The sequence below is a fragment of the Salmo trutta genome, chromosome 28, assembly GCF_901001165.1.
Source record: "Salmo trutta chromosome 28, fSalTru1.1, whole genome shotgun sequence".
Taxonomy (NCBI): Eukaryota; Metazoa; Chordata; class Actinopteri; order Salmoniformes; family Salmonidae; genus Salmo; species Salmo trutta.
The window spans coordinates 41,079,868-41,101,808 of record NC_042984.1 but is presented as its reverse complement, the minus strand read 5'-3'; the positions used below and the strand labels follow the sequence as shown (position 1 = coordinate 41,101,808).

The 21,941-nt window shown below is 46.0% G+C and overlaps 1 protein-coding gene across 4 annotated transcripts in view; it reads left to right on the top strand.

Annotated features, from left to right (window-relative positions):
* LOC115166254 (helicase ARIP4) overlaps nt 1–21,941 on the top strand; it is a 71,495-nt gene that overhangs the window by 39,405 nt on the left and 10,149 nt on the right. For all 4 annotated transcript variants that reach the window (XM_029720084.1, XM_029720083.1, XM_029720086.1 and 1 more), the window contains 13 exons: nt 8,373–8,583; nt 9,376–9,512; nt 9,683–9,814; nt 13,031–13,263; nt 13,479–13,661; nt 13,877–14,010; nt 14,809–15,002; nt 15,361–15,703; nt 15,906–16,083; nt 16,208–16,420; nt 16,624–16,742; nt 17,054–17,169; nt 21,803–21,902. In XM_029720084.1, the coding sequence (XP_029575944.1) occupies nt 8,373–8,583; nt 9,376–9,512; nt 9,683–9,814; nt 13,031–13,263; nt 13,479–13,661; nt 13,877–14,010; nt 14,809–15,002; nt 15,361–15,703; nt 15,906–16,083; nt 16,208–16,420; nt 16,624–16,742; nt 17,054–17,169; nt 21,803–21,902 (2,293 nt within the window). The remainder of the gene's footprint in view (nt 1–8,372; nt 8,584–9,375; nt 9,513–9,682; nt 9,815–13,030; nt 13,264–13,478; nt 13,662–13,876; nt 14,011–14,808; nt 15,003–15,360; nt 15,704–15,905; nt 16,084–16,207; nt 16,421–16,623; nt 16,743–17,053; nt 17,170–21,802; nt 21,903–21,941) is intronic.

The window sequence follows — 21,941 nt, the reverse complement described above, 5'->3', positions numbered from 1 at the left end:
AACCAGCTTCACCTGGAATGCTTTTCCAACCGTCTTGAAGGAGTTCACTTGTTGGCTGCTTTTCCTACACTCTGCGGTCCAAGTCATCCCAAACCATCTCAGTTGGGTTGAGGTCGGGTGATTGTGGAGGCCAGGCCATCTGATACAGCACTCATCACTCTCCTCCTTGGTCTAATAGCCCTTAAACGGCCTGGAAGTGTGTTGGGTCATTGTCCTGTTGAAAAGCAAATTATAGTCCCACTAAGCGCAAACCAGATGGGATGTCGCTGCTGAATGCCGGGGTTAGCCATGTTAAGTATGCCTTGAATAAATTACTGTAACCTTGAATAAATTTAGGCCATTAGCACCATCACACCACCACCTCCATGCTTCACGGTGGGAACCACGCATGCGGAAATCATCCGTTCACTTACTCTGCGTCTCACAAAGACACTGCAGTTGGAACCAAAAATCTCAAATTTGGACTCATCAGACCAAAGGACAGATTTCTACCGGTCTAATGTCCAAAAAGTTAAAACGATTGAGTGACCGTTTAGTGCAATGGGCAGAGCGTGCTGTGGTGTGTAGGGGGGCTATGGAAAGTCACTGGGGTGGTTAGATATGATTAATTTGGGTTTCCATTAAAGCGGGAAAAAACACTTCTCATCTGTGATAGGCTAAGTGAATAACGTGATGCGCCTCCGCTTGTAAAATGTGATTTTGATTTATAAGGGCGGGTCAAGTTTACCGTTGAAGCTGCTTCACTCAACTCTGCCTCACGCCCCACCACTACGGCGTTTAGTTAGCTTCTTAACTACCTGTATAAAGCGTTAGTGTTTATTCGCCTTAGCCTATTTAGCTAGCTCGAACCAGCTAATCTGCCAAGATGGATATCAGAAATTGGCTTCGCCAAAGCACCCAAACAAAGCCAAAGGAGAGCAATGAGCAGCAGCATCAAACCGCCGAGCCCACCGCCAAGCCCAGCAGCGACGAGTGCAGAGCCTGCCCACCCTTCCACAAGCACCACTAGGATAATGGCGCCACAGCCCCCTCCACTTCCGACTGTTCCTGACGATCTTAGAACGGAGCCAGCCCAGGTTTGCCTAGAATCCTATCCTAGCTGTGGGTTTTCTGTCAAAAAAACATTAATTTAATAGCAACAGGTTCATAGGAAGATGAGAAACGTTCTGTCTCTGAGGGTTGTTTCCTATGGAAGCAATTGTAAAACACACAAGAACAACTTGCTTGGGGCTGTTGAAATTGCTGCACTCACTCTGCCGTTACATAAGCTTCCCTCTACCTTAGTCCATGATCATTGCACTGGTGGCCTGTGTGTGTCAACAGAAGCTTCCTTGCCACAGGGTGGTAAGCGCAGGGAGAGGGGGAGAACCCGTTGAGCTCCTCGATTTCAATACAGCCTATTGACCACTTTCTGAGCCCTTCTTTGTTCACAGCTGCAGTACTCCGAGATCTTCCAAGTTGGCACGTCTTGACCTTTCTCACGTCGAATTTACACAGGAAGCCTTCTATTAGGTTGATACTGATTTTGTGTCTTTTGTGAATAATCTCCTCCGGCTCACATGGTCCGTGTATAATTTATACACACTTGAGAGTCATTTCAAGCGTATTACAACTCCTGGTTAATGCCTGCTAGGGCCTGTCTGGTAAATCCTTTGGCCTAATGTGAAACTGATGACAACCTCCTGATAAGTTGGCCTGTATTGAAGCTACCAGCAGTTTTCCTGCTCTGTGACCTGTAGTGGCTCAGGGAACATGTGTTGCTGCTGTGACACCGAGCATAGGGTCTTCTCTGGTTTTTGTAGTAAAACTCACTCGTGCGCTGGATTGAGCGTAATCTATAATCTCTTTACTGACGTAGAGGGAGACCGTTCTAGTAGTGCCATTTTTCCTCCTCCTTTTTCAGTGGGTCAGTTTTAAAACGTGTGTGTGTGTGTGTGTGTGTGTGTGTGTGTGTGTGTGTGAATTAAATTCTCAGTGTAAAAACGAATGTCTCTCCATTTCTATCTTTTCCCTAATCAGACCTGCTCTTATTATTTTCGGTTCCTAGTAGACCAAAAGGCTTCCTCCAATCAGAAGCACTGTGTTAGTTTATCTGATTCTGGTTTAGTGGTTTGTGGGATCTGCAGAATTAGTCATTTCTATTCTGCGGCGTGATCTCGCTCTGGTAAATGTTCTGGTACGGCTGCCTGGTAGCTGGTGTGACAGAGGCCAAGCCTGGAGCCTGTTGAAGAGCTGTGGAGGTGTCCGGTCAAAACCTGCAGGCTCTGGTCTTCTGGAACTGGACCGGGCCGTTAGTCCCTGTGGTAACACACTAGTCCCCAAAACATGCTACTGGCAACCCTGCCTACCACAGGCCCCCTCTGACCCAGCTTGGGGTCTCTTATCTCTTGTCCTCGCAGTCCCCCAGGCGCGCACTGTCCGCGACGTCATCCTGTTTAGTTGGCCTAGTCCCGCGCCGCCTGCAGACCTGTTGTGTAACTCAGTGGGTCAGAGCGAGCGTCAGCAGCAGAGTATAAAGTATCAAAATGACAAACACAAATATGTAGGCCAGGAAACAGGGCCTCTGAAACACTACACTCAAGGCATTTATGGACCGAAATCAGCACCGGTGTCACATGTCCACTCCACTCAGATGACATTCTGAAAGCCTGTGGTTTCAACCAGTGATGGGGGGGAATCGATAGTTACATATCGCAGTATTATTTTGGACAATATTATATTGGATACTTTGGCTCCCAAGTATTGATTTATAAAAAATTTAAAAAATTACTAGGTAGCGCTAGTTGCGTATTTTTCATCCTATAGCTTGTTCTCCATCTTTTTAAATGGTGAACAGGTTTTCAGCACTTTTATTTCCATGACTGATCAAAACGAAATTCCTCATGCTCTCTTGTCTCTCTAGAGCAGACGTATAGTGAGCAATATGTTTGGAACATCAAAATCACAGCATCGAATCGCAATACATATAGTACGGGCACCTAAGTATCTTGATAATATCGTATCGTCAGGTCCCTGGGAATTCTCAGCCCTAGTTTCAACTGTTTCTCAACTCCTCGCATGTTTTATGATGGCGACACATATTTGATCTACCGTAAAACTTCAATGAATTAAAACATCACTGGCTACAACCTGCGCTTATTAAAGACGGGCTTCTATTTGAGCCAGGCCTGTATTTATTTACTTACCTTTTTCTGGTCTACCTCAGACCAACGTTGAAGACGTCATTCTCTCACTTGTTTTGGATCAATTCCAAAATGCCTGGCTGTTGTCTTGCCTGACTTTTGCGCTGCGAATTTGATGTCGCCATGGTAAGCAACGATGATGGATTCCAATGTTTTTAATTTTTTTTTCATGCACATGACTATTGGAATATCAAAGATGTGTCCATGGTAACCTTGTAAACAATTTTTTATTTAGATCCGGTGTTTATTTGAAACGGGTGTTTGTTTGCTGGAATGATGCCGCCTGTTAAATGGCAAAGGTGACTATTTGAAGTTTTACTGTAATACCAACATTCAGGGGCTTGATGTTTCGATTAGTTTCCGAGTTGAATCAAGTGTGGTAGAATAGATCAAATGGACTTTGTAAAATGACTGGGTTGAGAAACCCTGGGTTAAAAAGTGAATGGTGAAGAGAAAGTGGAACTCATTCTAGACAAATCATTGTCTGAGTGGCACATACAAGGGAGACCATGTTGTCGTCATGGCACCCCCTGGTATTCTCCAGGGCACACTGCCACTCTGGGTTGATAATTGTCTTGTCTTTGGTACTCGGTACTACGCACATGCTGCTGCTCTGTTGTAGGCGACGCTAGCTAGAGCTGCCTGTAAAGCAGTGTTACATAAACAGCCAAGTCAGTGTATCACGGTTGTGTAACCCAGTGGCTTTTTGAAGACGCCCCTACCTTACACCCCTCCCTTACACCCCTCCCATCCCAGAAACCCCAGCCCCTCTATACGAAGGAGGGGTCAGTCATCCACAGGCGACACAGGAGAGAGGGAGGGAGTCAGTGGAGGCCTGCTGCGTGTGTAAATGCGACGCTCCTTTAAGAAGCACAGTATGCATACGAGTCAAATGAATGTGAAAAATTTGTCTGCATTCTCCATGCTTCTGGACTGAATTATGGCAGGAAGTTGAATGGTAGTCTGTCGTCGCTGTGGTGACCTTTTTGTGTGTTAGTCAGTTTTTTTGTTGCCTCAAATGCCTTCAATATGACTCCCGTCCCACTACTCCCTTCCCCTCCCTCCAAAGTAGACCCCTGCCCACAGGTCCAATGATGTCTATAGATAAGAGACAGTCTCTTCAGTCAGAGGACTAACGTATCCCCTCTCCCATGTGTACTATAACTGCTTTATGTGGTTGTGTAATCTAGTGGAATGGAACCAGGCAGGAGAATTATGAATGAGTGTGAATTCTGTATTCTCTGAAGAGGATTACTAGCTAGTGGGTTTAGAGAGACCAGAGATGCTGTTTTGGTACACTGCATTGTTCATCTCCAACTAGGCACGGCAGAATTTTCCACACAATAACACCACCGAGCAAAAAAACATACGGCTTAGTGGCGTACTGTAGGGGTGGCGGGGGAGCGATGTTCACTGTTTCCCTCAGAATGCCCTTTGTCCCCCTCCCGGTCCCCAGGAAGGAAACCGTGGTGGGGGTCGGTGGTATTGGGTCCTGAGGCCTATTCTGCGGCATGTGACTTAGAACTGGTTCATTTCCTTGCCTCGGTTCACTCCATGGCTGTTTTACTATTTGATATCCCAGCAGTCCTCTGTCAGACCGCCCCTCCCTCTAATAGGATTACTGGGGTTGGACGGCTGAGTTTGGGGGGGGGGGGGGGTTGATTTAACTCATATCCCTGTATTATGTTCCCCAACCTTGTGCAATAATAGTCTGTTGTGCTACAGTGTCACGGCCCCTTTTATCTCACTGGCTATTATGATTGGACCACTGCCACGGCTCGACGTGTGTGTAGTGTCGTTGCTATGGAGCTAGTCCACTCCGTCCCTGCTCACACACAGGGGAGATAGTGTTTGTATTGCCATGATTTGTTCAGTACCATTCAGAAAGTTTTTTGGGGGGTTTCCTGGGTCCTGTGTTGGGAGAATGGAACTTTTATTTTTGGTTATGTAACAGTGGGTTGTGTATTGTAACATCGTGTCCCCACTGTTTGGTTGGACAGTGCTGATGTTCTCCTCAAGGTGTGTGTGTGTGCGTCCACTGGCAACTCACCTGGTCAGAGGCTCCTATAGCAATAGTAATCTAATTGTAATCAAAGCTGACCTAGCTATTAATAGGCTTAGTGCCGGCTGTTTCATAAACATGCTTAGTACACCGGTCACGCACATTGTCCAGATTGTCATACCTTCGTACCGACCTTGTGCCATCCTGGGATATTCGTTAATACCGGCACTGAACACAAGGGGCACAATTTTCAAAACACACTTAGCATCTGTAATCTGAAGCTTAGCAATGCTAACAAGTACATGCCAAATCCCCATTAAAAAAAAATGCTAACGAGGGCAGGGTTAACATGTTATACAGTCTCTGACCTAAACTATTTGCAGGACAGACCTACCAGCTCATAAAGTTATACAAGTAACTCAAAAATGCCACTCACGCTTTGCTGCACGCACAAAATAAATATTAGTCAGCGAGGCTCTTGATCCAAGAGGGGGTTCTCTGCTGTTACCAAGTGAATGCTTGATTTTGGAAGATGCTAACCACTCCCCCTCCTTGTCTTGTAACCTTCATGAATTTTTGAGTTATTTTTTTTTTTTTTTGTAAGTCACCTTTTGCAAGGGTTTGGCCCTGGCCCTAACACCAGGGTCATATTCATTAAGGCATTTAAAAGATTTGTTTTCTGAATTACCTCAGACTGAAACAGTTTTCTTCCCTTTTTTTAACCTTTGACCCAGTGCAGGGAGGTGGGAGTGATTGGTGATGTAGAGCAGGACTGATAAAATGCCTGGCAATTGACAAAGGGTGTGCTTCCTACAGAAGGGTCATTTTAGGCTGTGATCCGTCCCAGAGAGAAAATTGACGTCTGGAATTTTACAGGGGCTGTAACGGAGGGACAAAGCCCAGATATACAACAAGTAGACTTACACAAACTTTCAACAACCTTCTGGATTACATTGCGTATCCCTAAATGGTTTAATTACCTATTTCATATGGGAAGGGTTTGGTGCCCAACCTTTCAGTAACCTCTATTTACACTGAATGTACAAAACATTAAGAACACCTGCTCTTCCCATGACGTAGACTGACCAGGTGAATCCAGGTGAAAGCTATGAACCCTTATTGAGGTCACCTGTTAAATCCACTTCAATCAGTGTAGATGAAGGGGAGGAGACGGGTTAAAGAAGGATTTCTAAGGCTTGAGACAATTGAGACATGGATTGTGTGCCATTCAGAGGGTGAATGGGCAAGACAAAATATGTAAGTGCCTTTGAACAGTGAATGGTAGTAGATGTCATTGGATTAAAGTACTTAAGTAAATATACTTTAAAGTACTACTTAAGTAGTTTTTTGGGGTATCTGTACTTTACTATACTGTTACTTTTACTTCACTACATTCCTAGAGAAAATATTGTACTTTTTACTCCTTACATTTTCCCAGGGTGCAGTATATAGGGTACTGTTTTGACCAGGGTGCAGTGTATAGGGTACTGTTTTGACCAGGGTGCAGTATATAGGGTACTGTTTTGACCAGGGTGCAGTGTATAGGGTACTGTTTTGACCAGGGTGCAGTGTATAGGGTACTGTTTTGACCAGGGTGCAGTATATAGGGTACTGTTTTGACCAGGGTGCAGTGTATAGGGTACTGTTTTGACCAGGGTGCAGTGTATAGGGTACTGTTTTGACCAGGGTGCAGTATATAGGGTACTGTTTTGACCAGGGTGCAGTGTATAGGGTACTGTTTTGACCAGGGTGCAGTGTATAGGGTACTGTTTTGACCAGGGTGCAGTATATAGGGTACTGTTTTGACCAGGGTGCAGTGTATAGGGTACTGTTTTGACCAGGGTGCAGTGTATAGGGTACTGTTTTGACCAGGGTGCAGTGTATAGGGTACTGTTTTGACCAGGGTGCAGTGTATAGGGTACTGTTTTGACCAGGGTGCAGTGTATAGGGTACTGTTTTGACCAGGGTGCAGTGTATAGGGTACTGTTTTGACCAGGGTGCAGTGTATAGGGTACTGTTTTGACCAGGGTGCAGTGTATAGGGTACTGTTTTGACCAGGGTAAAGTGTATAGGGTACTGTTTTGACCAGGGTAAAGTGTATAGGGTACTGTTTTGACCAGGGTAAAGTGTATAGGGTACTGTTTTGACCAGGGTAAAGTGTATAGGGTACTGTTTTGACCAGGGTAAAGTGTATAGGGTACTGTTTTGACCAGGGTGCAGTGTATAGGGTACTGTTTTGACCAGGGTGCAGTGTATAGGGTACTGTTTTGACCAGGGTGCAGTGTATAGGGTACTGTTTTGACCAGGGTGCAGTGTATAGGGTACTGTTTTGACCAGGGTGCAGTGTATAGGGTACTGTTTTGACCAGGGTGCAGTGTATAGGGTACTGTTTTGACCAGGGTGCAGTGTATAGGGTACTGTTTTGACCAGGGTGCAGTGTATAGGGTACTGTTTTGACCAGGGTGCAGTGTATAGGGTACTGTTTTGGATGCAACCTCAATGAAACAACGTGTTCCTACCTCCTCAAATTCAGGTTGTGACACACAAAAAAAGTGGAAAAAGTCAAGGGGTGTGAATACTTTCTGAAGGCGCCGTATCTGCAGTGTCTATTCTACTCTTGGTTAGGTGGGGCTGGGTTGAGCTGTATTGGTTGGATTGGGCCTGTCAGTGTTGGTTACAATGAGAGAGTGAAGATGTATGTGGTTCATACTGAGGGGGGGGGGGGGGGCTGTTTGTGTGGGCAGTATCTTTGACTGACAAAGCTGGTGATTTAAACCGGTTTGTCCAGGCCCATGAAGCACCAAAAGCCCCCCTGCCCATAACCCCAGCACCAGCGCTCAGTGTTTCATAAGCGCTCCATGTTTATGAGCACTTACATAAGCACCTCAGATCTAGTCCAGGGTGCCTCCTGTCTGCAGGGAAGGAGGGACAGACAGAGTCGTATCAAGCTCTGTCGAGGTTACTCCCTCTTAAACACAAAGGATCACTGTCTCAATGGATCTTAAATATAAATCCTTCTGGGTCTTTAAAAAAAAAAAACTGTTCTTGAATCAGTCTATACCACTCCTTCAGCGATGGAGAAATCCATGCCTGTTATACAGCATGCCTTTATAGGTATTCAATCGACATATACATTTTCCTTGATTCACGTCTTGCATATCATGATCTCCTCCCTCCTCTCTCCACAGACCAGCCTCATAGTGCTCCCTTCAGCTCGGAGAATGAAGCGCAGGGAGGGGGCTCTGCGAGATGGCAGTGCACCGCCCCATCTACCTCACCCTCGGGGGGGACGCCGTCCTCGCGGCCCGAGAGCCACACCCCCTCGCGGTCCCTGAGGGAAACCAAAAAGAGCTCCCTCTCCTACTCCAACAAACCCGCACACATGAGGAGGAACATCAGGTATGACCTCTGCCCTCTTACGACATCCAAACTCGCATATATAGAGAGCAACATCTAATATAGGCCCTTAACCAACTTCAAAGATTCAATGAACAGAGATATTCAACCATTAATTCCCTAACTTGTGATCTTAATCATCCATACAGCACACGTAGTGCATCTAAAGCTGTGTTCTCCAGCGTTCTCTAGCCTGTCTTGTTGGTTTTCTCTAGTGAATGAAGAAGATCTCTGTATTACTCAGTCTGGCAACATGTCAACCATGCTGCCATGAGTGGGATTATTTCCCCAGTGTTTATTACATTATTAGAGCTCTCTCTCACACACAGACAGATATACTCACAAACACAAATACACTCTAAACCAGAATTTCCAAAACTCTGTCCTCAGGACCCCCACATTTTGTTTTTATTTACCTTTTTTTGTCCTGAGGACCGAGTTTGGGAAACCCTGCACTAAACACATACAGCATTAGTAATGTACTGTATCCCCATGCAATCTGGCACGCTCTAGTCAGTCTGTTGGCCCTATAACAGAGATGGATGCCTGAGGCTTATTCTGAGATCTCTACTCTCCCTCTCCACTTCTCTCTCTCTCTCTCTCTCCTCTCTTCTCTCTCTTCTCTCTCTTCTCTCTCTTCTCTCTCTTCTCTCTCTTCTCTCTCTTCTCTCTCTTCTCTCTCTTCTCTCCTCTCTCTTCTCTCTCTTCTCTTCTCTCTCTTCTCTCTCTTCTCTCTCTTCTCTCCTCTTTCTCTCTTTCTCTCTTTCTCTCTTTTTCTTTCTCTCTGGGATGTAGAAAGCTGTTGAGGGAGCACCAGTTGGAGGCGGTGACCAAAGCTGCCCAGCAGGAGGAGCTAGAGAGGCGGCAGAGGCTGGAACAGCAGGGGAAGGAAGGGCACTTCCCCGTTCCCCTGCTACCTGAGTACACTCCAGGTAGGACACACACACACGTGATTGATAGCTGGAGTGTGAAATTAGAAAAGTTTGTCAAATCAGAAATGTATTTGTATTGAAATATAATATATCATAATATCAATGTACTGATTTGATACTTAACCCACTCCGGTAACTAACCACTGCATATCTGCCTCGGTCCTCTCCAGGAGATCAGCGTATGTCTGCTAGTGTGGCCGAACGGGACCATGTGATATGCCTGGGCACCAGTTACAGCAGCACTAATGTCAATGAGGACGACTCCAAGGCTCTGATCACAGAAGCACACGCCCCAAAAGAAGGTGAGACCCCAGTCACTATTAGACACCGATTTGTAGTATTGCTCATTAAAATAGAGAAGACTCGGGGGTCTGTCACACATGACATATTATTGCACATGTACAGTCGTGGCCAAAAGTTTTGAGAATGACACAAATATTAATTTTCACAGTCTGCTGCCTCAGTTTGTATGATGGCAATTTGCATATACTCCAGAATGTTATGAAGAGTGATCAGATGAATTGCAATTAATTGCAAAGTCCCTCTATGCCATGCAAATGAACTGAATCCCCAAAAAACATTTCAGCCCTGCCACAAAAGGATCAGCTGACATCATGTCAGTGATTCTCTCCTTAACACAGGTGTGAGTGTTGACGAGGACAAGGCTGGAGATCACTCTGTCATGCTGATTGAGTTCGAATAACAGACTGGAAGCTTCAAAAGGAGGGTAGTGCTTGGAATCATTGTTCTTCCTCTGTCAACCATGGTTACCTGCAAGGAAACACGTGCCGTCATCATTGCTTTGCACAAAAAGGACTTTACAGGCAAGGATATTGCTGCCAGTAAGATTGCCCCTAAATCAACCATTTATCGGATCATCAAGAACTTCAAGGAGAGCGGTTCAATTGTTGTGAAGAAGGCTTCAGGGCGCCCAAGAAAGTCCAGCAAGCGCCAGGACCGTCTCCTAAAGTTGATTCAGCTGCGGGATCGGGGCACCACCAGTACAGAGCTTGCTCAGGAATGGCAGCAGGCCGGTGTGAGTGCATCTGCACGCACAGTGAGGTGAAGACTTTTGGAGGATGGCCTGGTGTCAAGAAGGGCAGCAAAGAAGCCACTTCTTTCCAGGAAAAACATCAGGGACAGACTGATATTCTGCAAAAGGTACAGGGATTGGACTGCTGAGGACTGGGGTAAAGTCATTTTCTCTGATGAATCCCCTTTCCGATTGTTTGGGGCATCTGCAAAAAAGCTTGTCCGGAGAAGATAAGGTGAGTGCTACCATCAGTCCTGTGTCATGCCAACAGTAAAGCATCCTGAGACCATTCATGTGTGGGGTTGCTTCTCAGCCAAGGGAGTGGGCTCACTCACAATTTTGCCTAAGAACACAGCCATGAATAAAGAATGGTACCAACACATCCTCCAAGAGCAACTTCTCCCAACCATCCAGGAACAGTTTGGTGACGAACAATTCCTTTTCCAGCATGATAGTGCACCTTGCCATAAGGCAAAAGTGACAACTAAGTGGCTCGGGGAACAAAACATCGATATTTTGGGTCCATGGTCAGGAAACTCCCCAGACCTTAATCCCATTGAGAACTTGTGGTCAATCCTCAAGAGGTGGGTGGACAAACAAAATCCCACAAATTCTGACAAACTCCAAGCATTGATTATGCAAAAATGGGCTGCCAGTCAGGATGTGGCCCAGAAGTTAATTGACAGCATGCCAGGGCAGATTGCAGAGGTCTTGAAAAAGAAGGGTCAACACTGCAAATATTGACTCTTTGCATCAACTTCATGTAATTGTCAATAAAAGCCTTTGACACTTACGAAATGCTTGTAATTATACTTCAGTATTCCATAGTAACATCTGACAAAAATATCTAAAGACACTGAAGCAGCAAACTTTGTGGAAATTAATATTTGTGTCATTCTCAAAACTTTTGGCCACGACTGTACTAGAGACTGACTGTGGTCCTCCTGCGCCAGACGGACAGATTTCCATGTTTGATATGCTAGGTAATGTTATGACCCGTTTCTCTAGCTTTTCAATGTCACTCATTATAACCTATAAACAGAAATGACCTTTGAACCCCAGGTTTTGTAAACGGGATCAAATGTGGGTCAGATACTTACTGTATGTCAAGTAATGGAAATGGGCTCGCTGTAGAGTGTACTTTTTATGAAAGTGCTTCATGAAATTAGCTCAAAATAGTGCTCCAAATAGCAGTATGGGTTAGTTATCGACTGGGACCGGCTCTGAGCAGTCTTAGATGGATTAGCTGGCTAGAGAAGGAGAGTCGCTAGTATAGAACTACTTAATCTCCGGTGGGCATCGTGTGATTTTCCTCCGCTGGCCATGACAGAGACACGCACACTGTCACTTATTCACACAGACACACACACCAGTCTGCTTGTGGGTATAGATCCACACCGAACAGATCCGTTCCCAATTAAAGCCAGCAGGGTGGAAGGGGGTTCATCAGAGACCAGTCTGGTGTTGCTGGGTCCTGCGCAAGAGGGAAGGCAGATAAGGTGACAATGTCAGAAATGGAAGTTGGTTTATAGAGCAAATGGCTGGTTAATCCTGGTTAATGCCAGCGCCAGCCAGCGCCAGCCAGCCTCAGCCCAGGCAGCGCGGTGACATTTCTGCCCAGGGTTATGTAAAACCGTCCTCCACCTCCTATAATCCAACTTGTATAACCACCTATTCACCAGATTTATATAAGCCCTCTATCGCGCTCCCCTCTCTTCCCCTCCTCCATGCCACATCTGAAGTCTAACAAACGTTACTTATCACTTAATATGGATGACGTGGAGAGCCGTTTAGAAGACATGGATATTATTATTATTTATTTTTTGGGGGGGCAAACAGATTGACGTGGCTATTTGAGACGAGGACAAGTCAGGTGGGAACTTTTTGAAAGATTTATTTACCTAAAGATACTAAGACAAATATGATGCCAGAATATTTTTTTTTTTTTTTACATTCATTTCATGGCATGTGTTTTCACAAATTCTATCTTTTGGAGAAATGGTGTTATTGAAACACTTCATTATTGAAACAAATAAAATATAATATTTAGTTTATTTGTATGTTAGGAAGTATTGTGTAACATAATGGTCAAAATGACTGTTTTGATCAAAAGGCACCTGCACAATGCAATGGAAACTGGGTATTATATGGATCAGGTATGGGCAACTTTGATGTGGGTGGGGGCCACAGAAAAACAGAACTTATCATGAGGGGCTGCAGTGGCTCACCAGCAAAACATTTTAGCGGCCCTCCTGACAGCGAAGAGGGAAAAAAATTACATTTTAAAGATCATTTCCTGCAATGCTACACATTTTGCCATCGGGTGGAGGCAAATATTTGCCGTTTTTAATATAACTGGTGATCAATGGGCCCCACCCCGGCTGCCAAGTTGCCCATCCCTGAAGTAGATATATATTAAATGTTTCTCCATTTCCATCTACAATACTAACAAAAACACTCTCTCTTTTTCCTTTCTCAACCATAGACGTGATCGAGCTGAGCTCCGACGAGGACGAAGCCCTGCAGATCAGCAGCGAGTCCACCAATGAGGAGGAGGAGGACCGGTCGGCGGCACCCGAGGCGACCGGCGCCCACGCAAACGACGCTGTGAACCAACCGGACGCCCAGGGGCGTGTCTTGGTCAACCTGAACCACCCAACCGAGGAGGCAGACCTGTTCCTCTCCCCTCAGCTGGCCCGAGTTGTCAAACCTCATCAGGTACAACTGACTCAGTACAGACATGGATTTTCTTGTTAACACAGGCAGCCTAGCAGTTAATATAGGGACAGTTTCCCTGATCCATATGAAGCCTAAAAAGCACTTTCAATTAAGTTTCTGTCTCTGGGGAAACCCCACGGAGACGAACCATTGCAGTCAAACAAATGCAACAATTTAATTATTCTGTCTCTCTCTCTCCCCTTTTCCTCTGTCAGATCGGTGGGATCCGTTTCCTGTATGATAACCTGGTTGAGTCTCTGGAGCGTTATGAGAGCAGCGGTGGCTTGGGCTGTATCCTGGCCCACAGCATGGGTCTGGGCAAGACCCTGCAGGTCATCTCCTTCATAGACATTGTGCTCAGACACACCCAGGCCCACACTGTGCTCGCCATCGTGCCTGTGAGTGACTACCTGTACTCTGTTCCCTCTCTCTCTGCGTTCGGTGTTCTCTTTGTGATCCAAATCGAATGTTATTCGTCACATGCTTAGTCCACCCCCATTGTTTACAAACAGTGAAATGCCTACTTGCGTACATACTGGATGTAGCTTGTAGTCTCTTGACTGAGAATTTACTCTTCCTCTCTCTCACACACTTTCTCTCTCTATATATGTAGGTCAACACGCTACAGAACTGGCTGGCCGAATTTAACCTCTGGGTCCCGACCTTTGATGCGCTACCCGTGGACGTGGACCCCACCCAGGTCTCCCCGCGCACCTTCAAGGTCCACATCCTGAACGACGAGCACAAGTGAGTTTCCCGTCCTCTCTGGGAACGGAGATATCCCACTCCCTCCTCTTTAAAAGCTGAAGCCTTCTTAGGCTTGATCATGGTTTTGTGTTTGTGCGGGACTAGAGATGATTCACTCATAGCTCTCGCTCTGCTTCTGCTAAGTGTTCTGCATCACACAACTACCTAACGATATGGCTCTAGTGCTTCCACTGCTGTGTATCAAGTGTGTGGCTTTCCATCGCACACAGCTTTGCACACTACTGCTCTCCTGCAGACATGTCATAGCAGTTGACCCAGTGACCTAATCGCTTCCTCTGCTCAATCCCTCTCTTTCTCCCTTTCTTGCTGTCCCTCATCCTGTCCTCTTATCGACCCCTCCCTCGCTCCCTCCCTCTCTGTGAGTGAAGTGAAGCCGAGTCTTTGGCTGCTGGCTCTAATTTTTTTTCTCACTGTAAGCCTGGCCGCGCTCATCAGACAAACCAGACAGTGTTGCAGAGTTATCAGTCAATGATCCCGACTGTACAGGAACCAGGGAAATGTTTGTAAAAAAAAAATGCATAAATAAATATGAATTCATAAATAAATGCACAAACATGACTCGTCTATCGCCCAAGTGTGTAACTACTTCAGGTCTACTTAAATGTGTCTAAATGGCTGTGCTATTATGTGTCCAACATTGTCACTGATGTGCTATCTCTTTTCCTCTGTTCTCTCTGCTCGCTCTCTCTCTGCTCTCTCTCTGCTCTCTCTCTGCTCTCTCTCTGCTCTCTCTCTGTGCTCACTTTCTGTGTGCGTTCTGTCGTCTTCTTTTCTCAGAACCACGACCACCAGAGCGAAGGTGATCTCTGACTGGTCGCGGGACGGCGGCGTGCTCCTGATGGGATATGAGATGTATCGCCTGCTGTCCCTGAAGAAGAGCTTTGTGGCGGGCCGGAAGAAGTCCAAGAAGGCCCAAGGACCGGTGGTCATCGACCTGGACGAAGAGGACCGGCATCAAGAGCTCCTCAAAGGTCAGTAGGTCAAAGGTCACGGTCTGCACTTTCAAACTTTTCAGACCAGAAGTTATGGCAGCTTTTCTTTCATCAAAGCAAGGCCATCTGCACACAAGGCTTTTGCTCGATCTAATGTGTCACCCTTTCTTAGAACCCATGTTACTGTCGATAACAGTCACACAGTAGCTCCGTCACTTTAGCATGACTCACAGCTGCCATTATGAGTGACTCAGATAACATGAGTCACATAGATGAATTTGAACATAAAGTAATTGCTTGGATCGTACTCCTACATACACATCTTCAGGGCTACCATTGTACCTGAAATGGCTCTTAACTTGACATCCCCCCTCTCTCTTCCTCTACCCTCCTGTAGGCATAGAGAAGGCCCTGTCTCGCCCCGGCCCGGACTTGGTGATCTGTGACGAGGGCCACCGCATTAAGAACTGCCACGCCAGCACCTCACAGGCCCTGAAGAACATCCGTACCCGGCGGCGTGTGGTCCTAACGGGATACCCACTCCAGAACAACCTGATAGAGTACTGGTGCATGGTGGACTTTGTCAGGCCTGACTTCCTGGGTACCAGGCAGGAGTTCAGTAACATGTTTGAGAGGCCCATTCTGAACGGGCAGTGTGTGGACAGCACGCCGCAGGACGTCCAACTGATGAGATACCGAAGTCATGTCCTCCATAGCCTGCTGGAGGGCTTTGTCCAGAGGTGAGACTGAGAGATCTCTGGCTTGGTGCAGCTGGTTAGAACCCACATGAACTGATGCTAGTACAGTAGTCTGTTTCTGGACTAAAAAGCACTTTCAATAGAGATTCTAGTTGTAGTCTGGTTGTGTTTGTTCATGAATGTGGAGATCCACCGTATATGGCAGAGATATTTGTGGTCTAACTCGGGTTGTGTTTGTTCCCAGGCGTGGTCACGACGTGTTGAGGGACCAGCTCCCCTCCAAGGACGAACATGTGATACTGGTGCGACTGTCGCCCCTGCAGAGGGCCCTCTACACAGAGTTTATGAACCGCTTCAGAGAGGCAGGCAACAGTGGCTGGCTCAGCCTCAACCCACTCAAGGCCTTCTGCGTCTGCTGCAAGGTGTGTGTGTGTGTGTGTGTGTTTTGACATGCACAGGAATTAAAAACCGTTGTGAAGTACATATTCAAGTCCACATTTCATTCAAACGTCATCCTAATATTGTAGTAACGTTTGCCTGCACCAGATCTGGAACCACACAGACGTGCTGTACGAGGCACTGCAGAAGGAGAATCTGGCCAATGAGCAGGACCTGGACCTGGATGACATGACCAACAGCCACGCCCGCTGCCCCGCCCCCAACCAGAAGGGCAAGACTCCGGAGGACCCCAACAGCATCGGCGGGCTGAGTCTCAACGCTCTGCAGGAGAAGGCCAATCAGGTCATCACCTACGAATGGGTACGCAGCCACACAACACTGCCAAGCCTTTGGTTTCCCACTCCGTTTAAGTGGCAGTTGGTTGTCATCGTGGATTTATGCCAGTTGGAAAACAATTTGAGGACTGCTCATTTAGAAAGGATACTGTCATAGGTTTCAGTGAAAACTGGTTATTACCTGTGCACTACAATTAGACTGTACTGACTTATCTCTCTCTGTTGCAGGCGAAGGAGATCATGTCTGACTATAAGCCAGGGATTTTGGAAAACTCTGCTAAGATGGTCCTGCTGTTTCACCTGATCGACGAGAGCGTCAGGAAGGGAGACAAGATCTTGGTCTTCAGGTCGGCACAAAAACAAGACCAAGTTTTACTGTTTTGATCTTAATTTTTCTTTTAGCCGCTTTAAAACAACTGTTGCCATGTAAATTCTTAACCAGCGGCAGGTAGCCTAGCGTCTGTGACCTTGAGCAAGGCACTTGACCCTAATTGCTCCTGTAAGTCGCTCTGGATAAGAGCGTCTGCTAAATGACGTAAATGTAAAATAGTAGCATATATAGACGGACAAACCTCATCTCAAATGGTTTAATTAGTTTGACTGTAATTTCCAAGGACCCCTCCTCACCGTATCGCCCTCTCCACTATGTCTCCTGCAGCCAGAGTTTGTCCACCCTGTCGGTCATCGAGGAGTTCTTGGCCAAGAGGCCCATACCGGCAGGCAGTGCCAGAGAGGGAAACAACCAAAACTGGCTGCGTAACCACAACTACTATAGTATGTTTTATTTGTGCTTCCCATGACTGTATTTTTTGTGTGTGTGTACATATACATGCATGCATGCATGCATACATACATGCATGCATGCATACATGCATGCATACATACATACATACATGCATACATGCATACATACATACATACATACATACATACATACATACATACATGCATACATACATACATGCATACATACATACATACATACATACATACATAAAGTATTCAGACCCCTTCACTTTTTCCACATTTTGTTATGTTACAGCCTTATTCTAAAATGGATTTAAAAAAAGACATGTTCCTCATCAATCTGCACACAATAACCCATAATAACAAAGCGAAAAACAGGTTTTAGAAATGTTTGCAAATTAAGAAAAAACATACCTTATTTACATAAGTAAAGACCCTTTGCTATGAAACTCAAAATTGAGCTCAGGTGCATCCTGTTTCCACTGATCATCCATGAGCTGTTTCTACAACTTGATTGGAGTTAGTGGAGCAACAGATCACAAAACCCACTGTTCGGATCGGATCACGGTTTTGAGTCGCGGATGGGATCATTATTCGGATCAGCAAAAAAAACAGACAAATATAACTTTGCTTTACATTTATTACTTAAAGCAAGGAGCTTTTTAATGTTGAAATAAAATCTTAAAATACTCAATTGTTAAATTAAAGTGCAATATGAGGTATGATACCTTCTTCCTTTGAACAATAGTGAATGAAAAATGTGCCTGTGTCCACATCATAAAAAAAGAAAGAAAGCAAAGCAGACCTGAGCTTATAACTTCAAATTATTTTTCAAAAAGATGATGATTTCTACATTGTCTGGGGAGAGGGTTGACCTCTTTGCAGTCACTATGTCCCCTGCCGTGGAGAACACCCTCTCGCTCGGAACTGAAGTGCCAGGCACAGCCAGGTAGCACCTTCCCATCATGGCAATGTGAGGGTATTTACACTCATTGCTTTTCCACCATGCCAGTGGATCACCATCCACTGGAATGCTGCTTGCTGCCTTGTAGGATGCCTCCTCTTTGATGGTGTTGGCAAACATCTTGCCTGTGTCCTTGCTCGCAAAGGTCTCCCCGAAAAGCTCCTTCATGGCCGAATGATTTTGTGGCGGAGATGCCTCTGAGTCTGGTCTTGTCGAATCTGTGGTTTGACCCTGCAGAAAAAAATGACTTGATCTATTAAACTAACTATTTATTTTCATATTTCATAGAACTATAATTGTGGCAATAACATTTAATAAAAGCCATTATTATTCCAAATAAAAAATGGATGATTCTAACAGCAATAGCATAGACTAACATTAGACTGCAGTATATTTATTAAGTAATTCACTCTTATTTTATTGTTTTACCTCTTCGGTGGCCACAATGTCAGTGGTGAGATCACTGTATGTCCTCCGGTGTAGGGCAGGGTCTAGGTGAGACAGGGACTTGAACCTTGCATCCAGTGCAGTACATCTATGAAGGTAGTCCTGTACATTAGGGGGGTATCTGGGGTTCATGTCCTCTCTAATGGCAGCCTTGACATCTCTAGTGATGGTGCCATCTTCCTCACTTAGGGCCACGGATTGTAGAATCCTTGTTTTCAGAGGTAGGATCATGGACACAGACGGTGCAGTTTCAGTGCTCAGTAGGGTTGTAACCGTTTTGAGGGGTTTGAGGACCTGGAGGACCTCCTCTGCCACTTTCACGTCATCAGACAAGGTGACGATGTCTTTATTTTTTTTTCATGGTCTTGTCTGTCAGTGCAGAGTATACAGCTGCCTGCTGCTCAAGATAGCGCTCCAACGTGTCATAAGTGGAGTTCCATCTTGTTGTGACGTCGTGATGAACTTGTGGGTCGGTAGCTGTAACATTTCCTGCTTGGTCTTAAGCACATGAGCGGCGGCTGTGCTTCGGTGGACAAAGAAACCACCTTCCTGATCCTCCCAAGGAGGCGGTCCATCTGGTTCACTGAGATTCCCCTTTGGGATGCTAAATTGATCACATATGCAAAGCACGCTATCTGTGGCCCCAGTCCAGCCTCTATCACTGCATTTACTTGGTTCTTGGTATTATCTGTGGTGGTTGGGATATTGCTATTGGGCCTCTCTAGCTTCCACTCTGCTACTGCTCCTAGCAGTACCTGCGCCAGATTTGTGCCTGTGTGACTCTGAGGGGGCATGTCTGTAGCACCGGACTTCGCATCTTCCACTCCTCTGTGGTGTAGTGAGCAGTCACAGTCACGTAGCTTTCCGTTTCCCTGAAGGTCAACCCGTCTGTGGCGAGGGCAACACAGGATGCCTTGGATAATTCGCCGACAATTTTGATATTTTCCTGTTCATAAAGATCTAGCACGATCTTCATACTGAAGTGGCTGCGCCAGGGGATTTCGTCGAGGGGATTTCGTAGCGTGGCTCAAGCACTTTCACCGTATTTTTAAACCCTTTGTTTTCCACAAGAGTATGGCCTCATGTCTGCAGCGATAAACATCCCAATAGATTAGCCCGGTCTGATTCTGTAACAAAGTGCTGCTTAAATGCTGCAGTGAGAAGTTGTTGTCTCTTGGCTGAGTTGGCTCCCGTCACTGACACACCATTGTGATGACGCTTTAAATGTGTGGCCATGCTCCATGTAGTTCATGATCATACGGCTTTCTTGTGGCACAATGCCTACACACCGTAATTGTGTTGCCCGCCACCCTTCTTCCGTCGTCATATTTGACAGGGAAGCCAAAATGCTCCCATACATGAGACTTAAATGAAGCCAGTTCTTCAGCTCCTCCGCTAGCCATGGCTGTCATTGCACTTTTTTCTATTTTACTTTTTACAACGCGAGCATCCAGGACTGATTCGTTGGGATTCAACATGCTCCGTTCACGTGAACAGTACACGCAACTGCTTTAAAAAAAAAAAATCAAATCAACCTTCAGGCTTCAGAGTAAAACACAACGCGCATCTGTCTTGTCTTTATCTTTTCACTGCAACTCTGCATCGAGATTTAGGGAATTATTACTTTAAAAAGTAACAGCGGCAGTAAAACAGTATTTCACACTATGATGGTTAAACCTTGGGTTCACATGCGTGCCGAACCGTGGGGGGGGATTGTACGGATCACGGAGTAACTACGGTCCCTTACACCACTAATTGGAGTCCACCTGTGGTAAATTCAATTGATTTGGACATGATTTGTAAAGGCACACACCTGTCTATATAAGGTCCCACAGTTGACAGTGCATGTCAGATCAAAAACCAAGCCATGAGGTCGAGGGAATTGTCCGTAGAGCTCCGAGACAGAGACAGAGGCAGAGATCTGGGGAAGGGTACCAAAACATTTCTGCAGCATTGAAGGTCCCCAAGAACACAGTGACCGCCATCGTTCTTAAATGGAAGAAGTCTGGATCACCAAGACTCTCCCTAGAGCTGGCCGCACGGGCAAACTGAGCAATCGGGGGAGAAGGGCCTTGGTCAGGGAGGTGACCAAGAACCCGATGGTCACTCTGACAGAGCTCCAGAGTTCCTCTGGTTACATGGGAGAATCTTCCAGAAGGACAACCATCTCTGCAGCACTCTACCAATCAGGCCTTTATGGCAGAGTGGCCAGATGGAAGCCACCCCTCAGTAAAAGGCACATGACAGCCTGCTTGGAGTTTTCCAAAAGGCACCTAAAGTACTAAAGACCATGACAAACAAGATTCTCTGGTCTGATGAAACCAAGATTGAACTCTTTGGCCTGAATGCCAAGCGTCACGTCTGGGGGGAAACCGGGCACCGCTCAACACCTGGCCAATACCATCCCTACGGTGAAGCATGGTGGTGGCAGCATCATGCTGTGGAGATGTTTTTCAGCGGCAGGGATTGGGAGACTAGTCAGGATTGAGGGATAGATAAACGGAGCAAAGTACAGAGATCCTTGATGAAAACCTGCTCCAGAGCACTCAGGACCTCAGACTGGGGCGAAGGTTCACCTTCCAACAGGACAACGACCCTAAGCACACAGCCAAGACAACGCAGGAGTTGCTTCGGGACAAGTCTCTGAATGTCCTTGAGTGGCCCAGCCAGAACCCGGACTTGAACCCGATCGAACATCTCTGGAGAGACCTGAAAATAGCTGTGCAGTGCCGCTCCCGATCCAACCTGACAGAGCTTGAGAGGATCTGCAAAGAAAAATAAGAGAAACTCACTAAATACAGGTGCCAAGCTTGTAGCGTCCTACCCATGAATACTGGAGGCTGTAATCGCTGCCAAAGGTGCTTTAACAAAGTACAAAAAAAAAATATGAAATGTATGCATTCACTACTGTAAGTCGCTCTGGATAAGAGCGTCTGCTAAATGACTAAGATATATGATATACTGAGTAAAGGGGTCTGAATGTGATATTTCCGTATTTTATTTTTAATACATTTTCTAAAATGTCTCAACCACTGCTGTCACCACACCTCTCTGACTCCATTTATCCAGTGAGATCTTTTACTGTAGCTATACAAACTGTTATTCAGCCTCTCCAACCCATGCTGCCACTTTTCCTATTGACTTACATTGACTATCGCCACCTGCTGGTTATCTTGGTATCTCTCCATTGTTCTTGGTCCTGTGTGTTGGAGACCGGGGAATGACTCTTTCTATGGTTCCTTTCCTTAGGACTGGATGGGAGCACGTCTGCCTCCGAGAGAGAGAGACTCATCAACCAGTTCAACGACCCGTCCAACACCTCCACCTTGGTCTTTCTGCTTTCCACCAGGTAATAGACCTCAGGAACACACTGGCAGAAATAATTAGC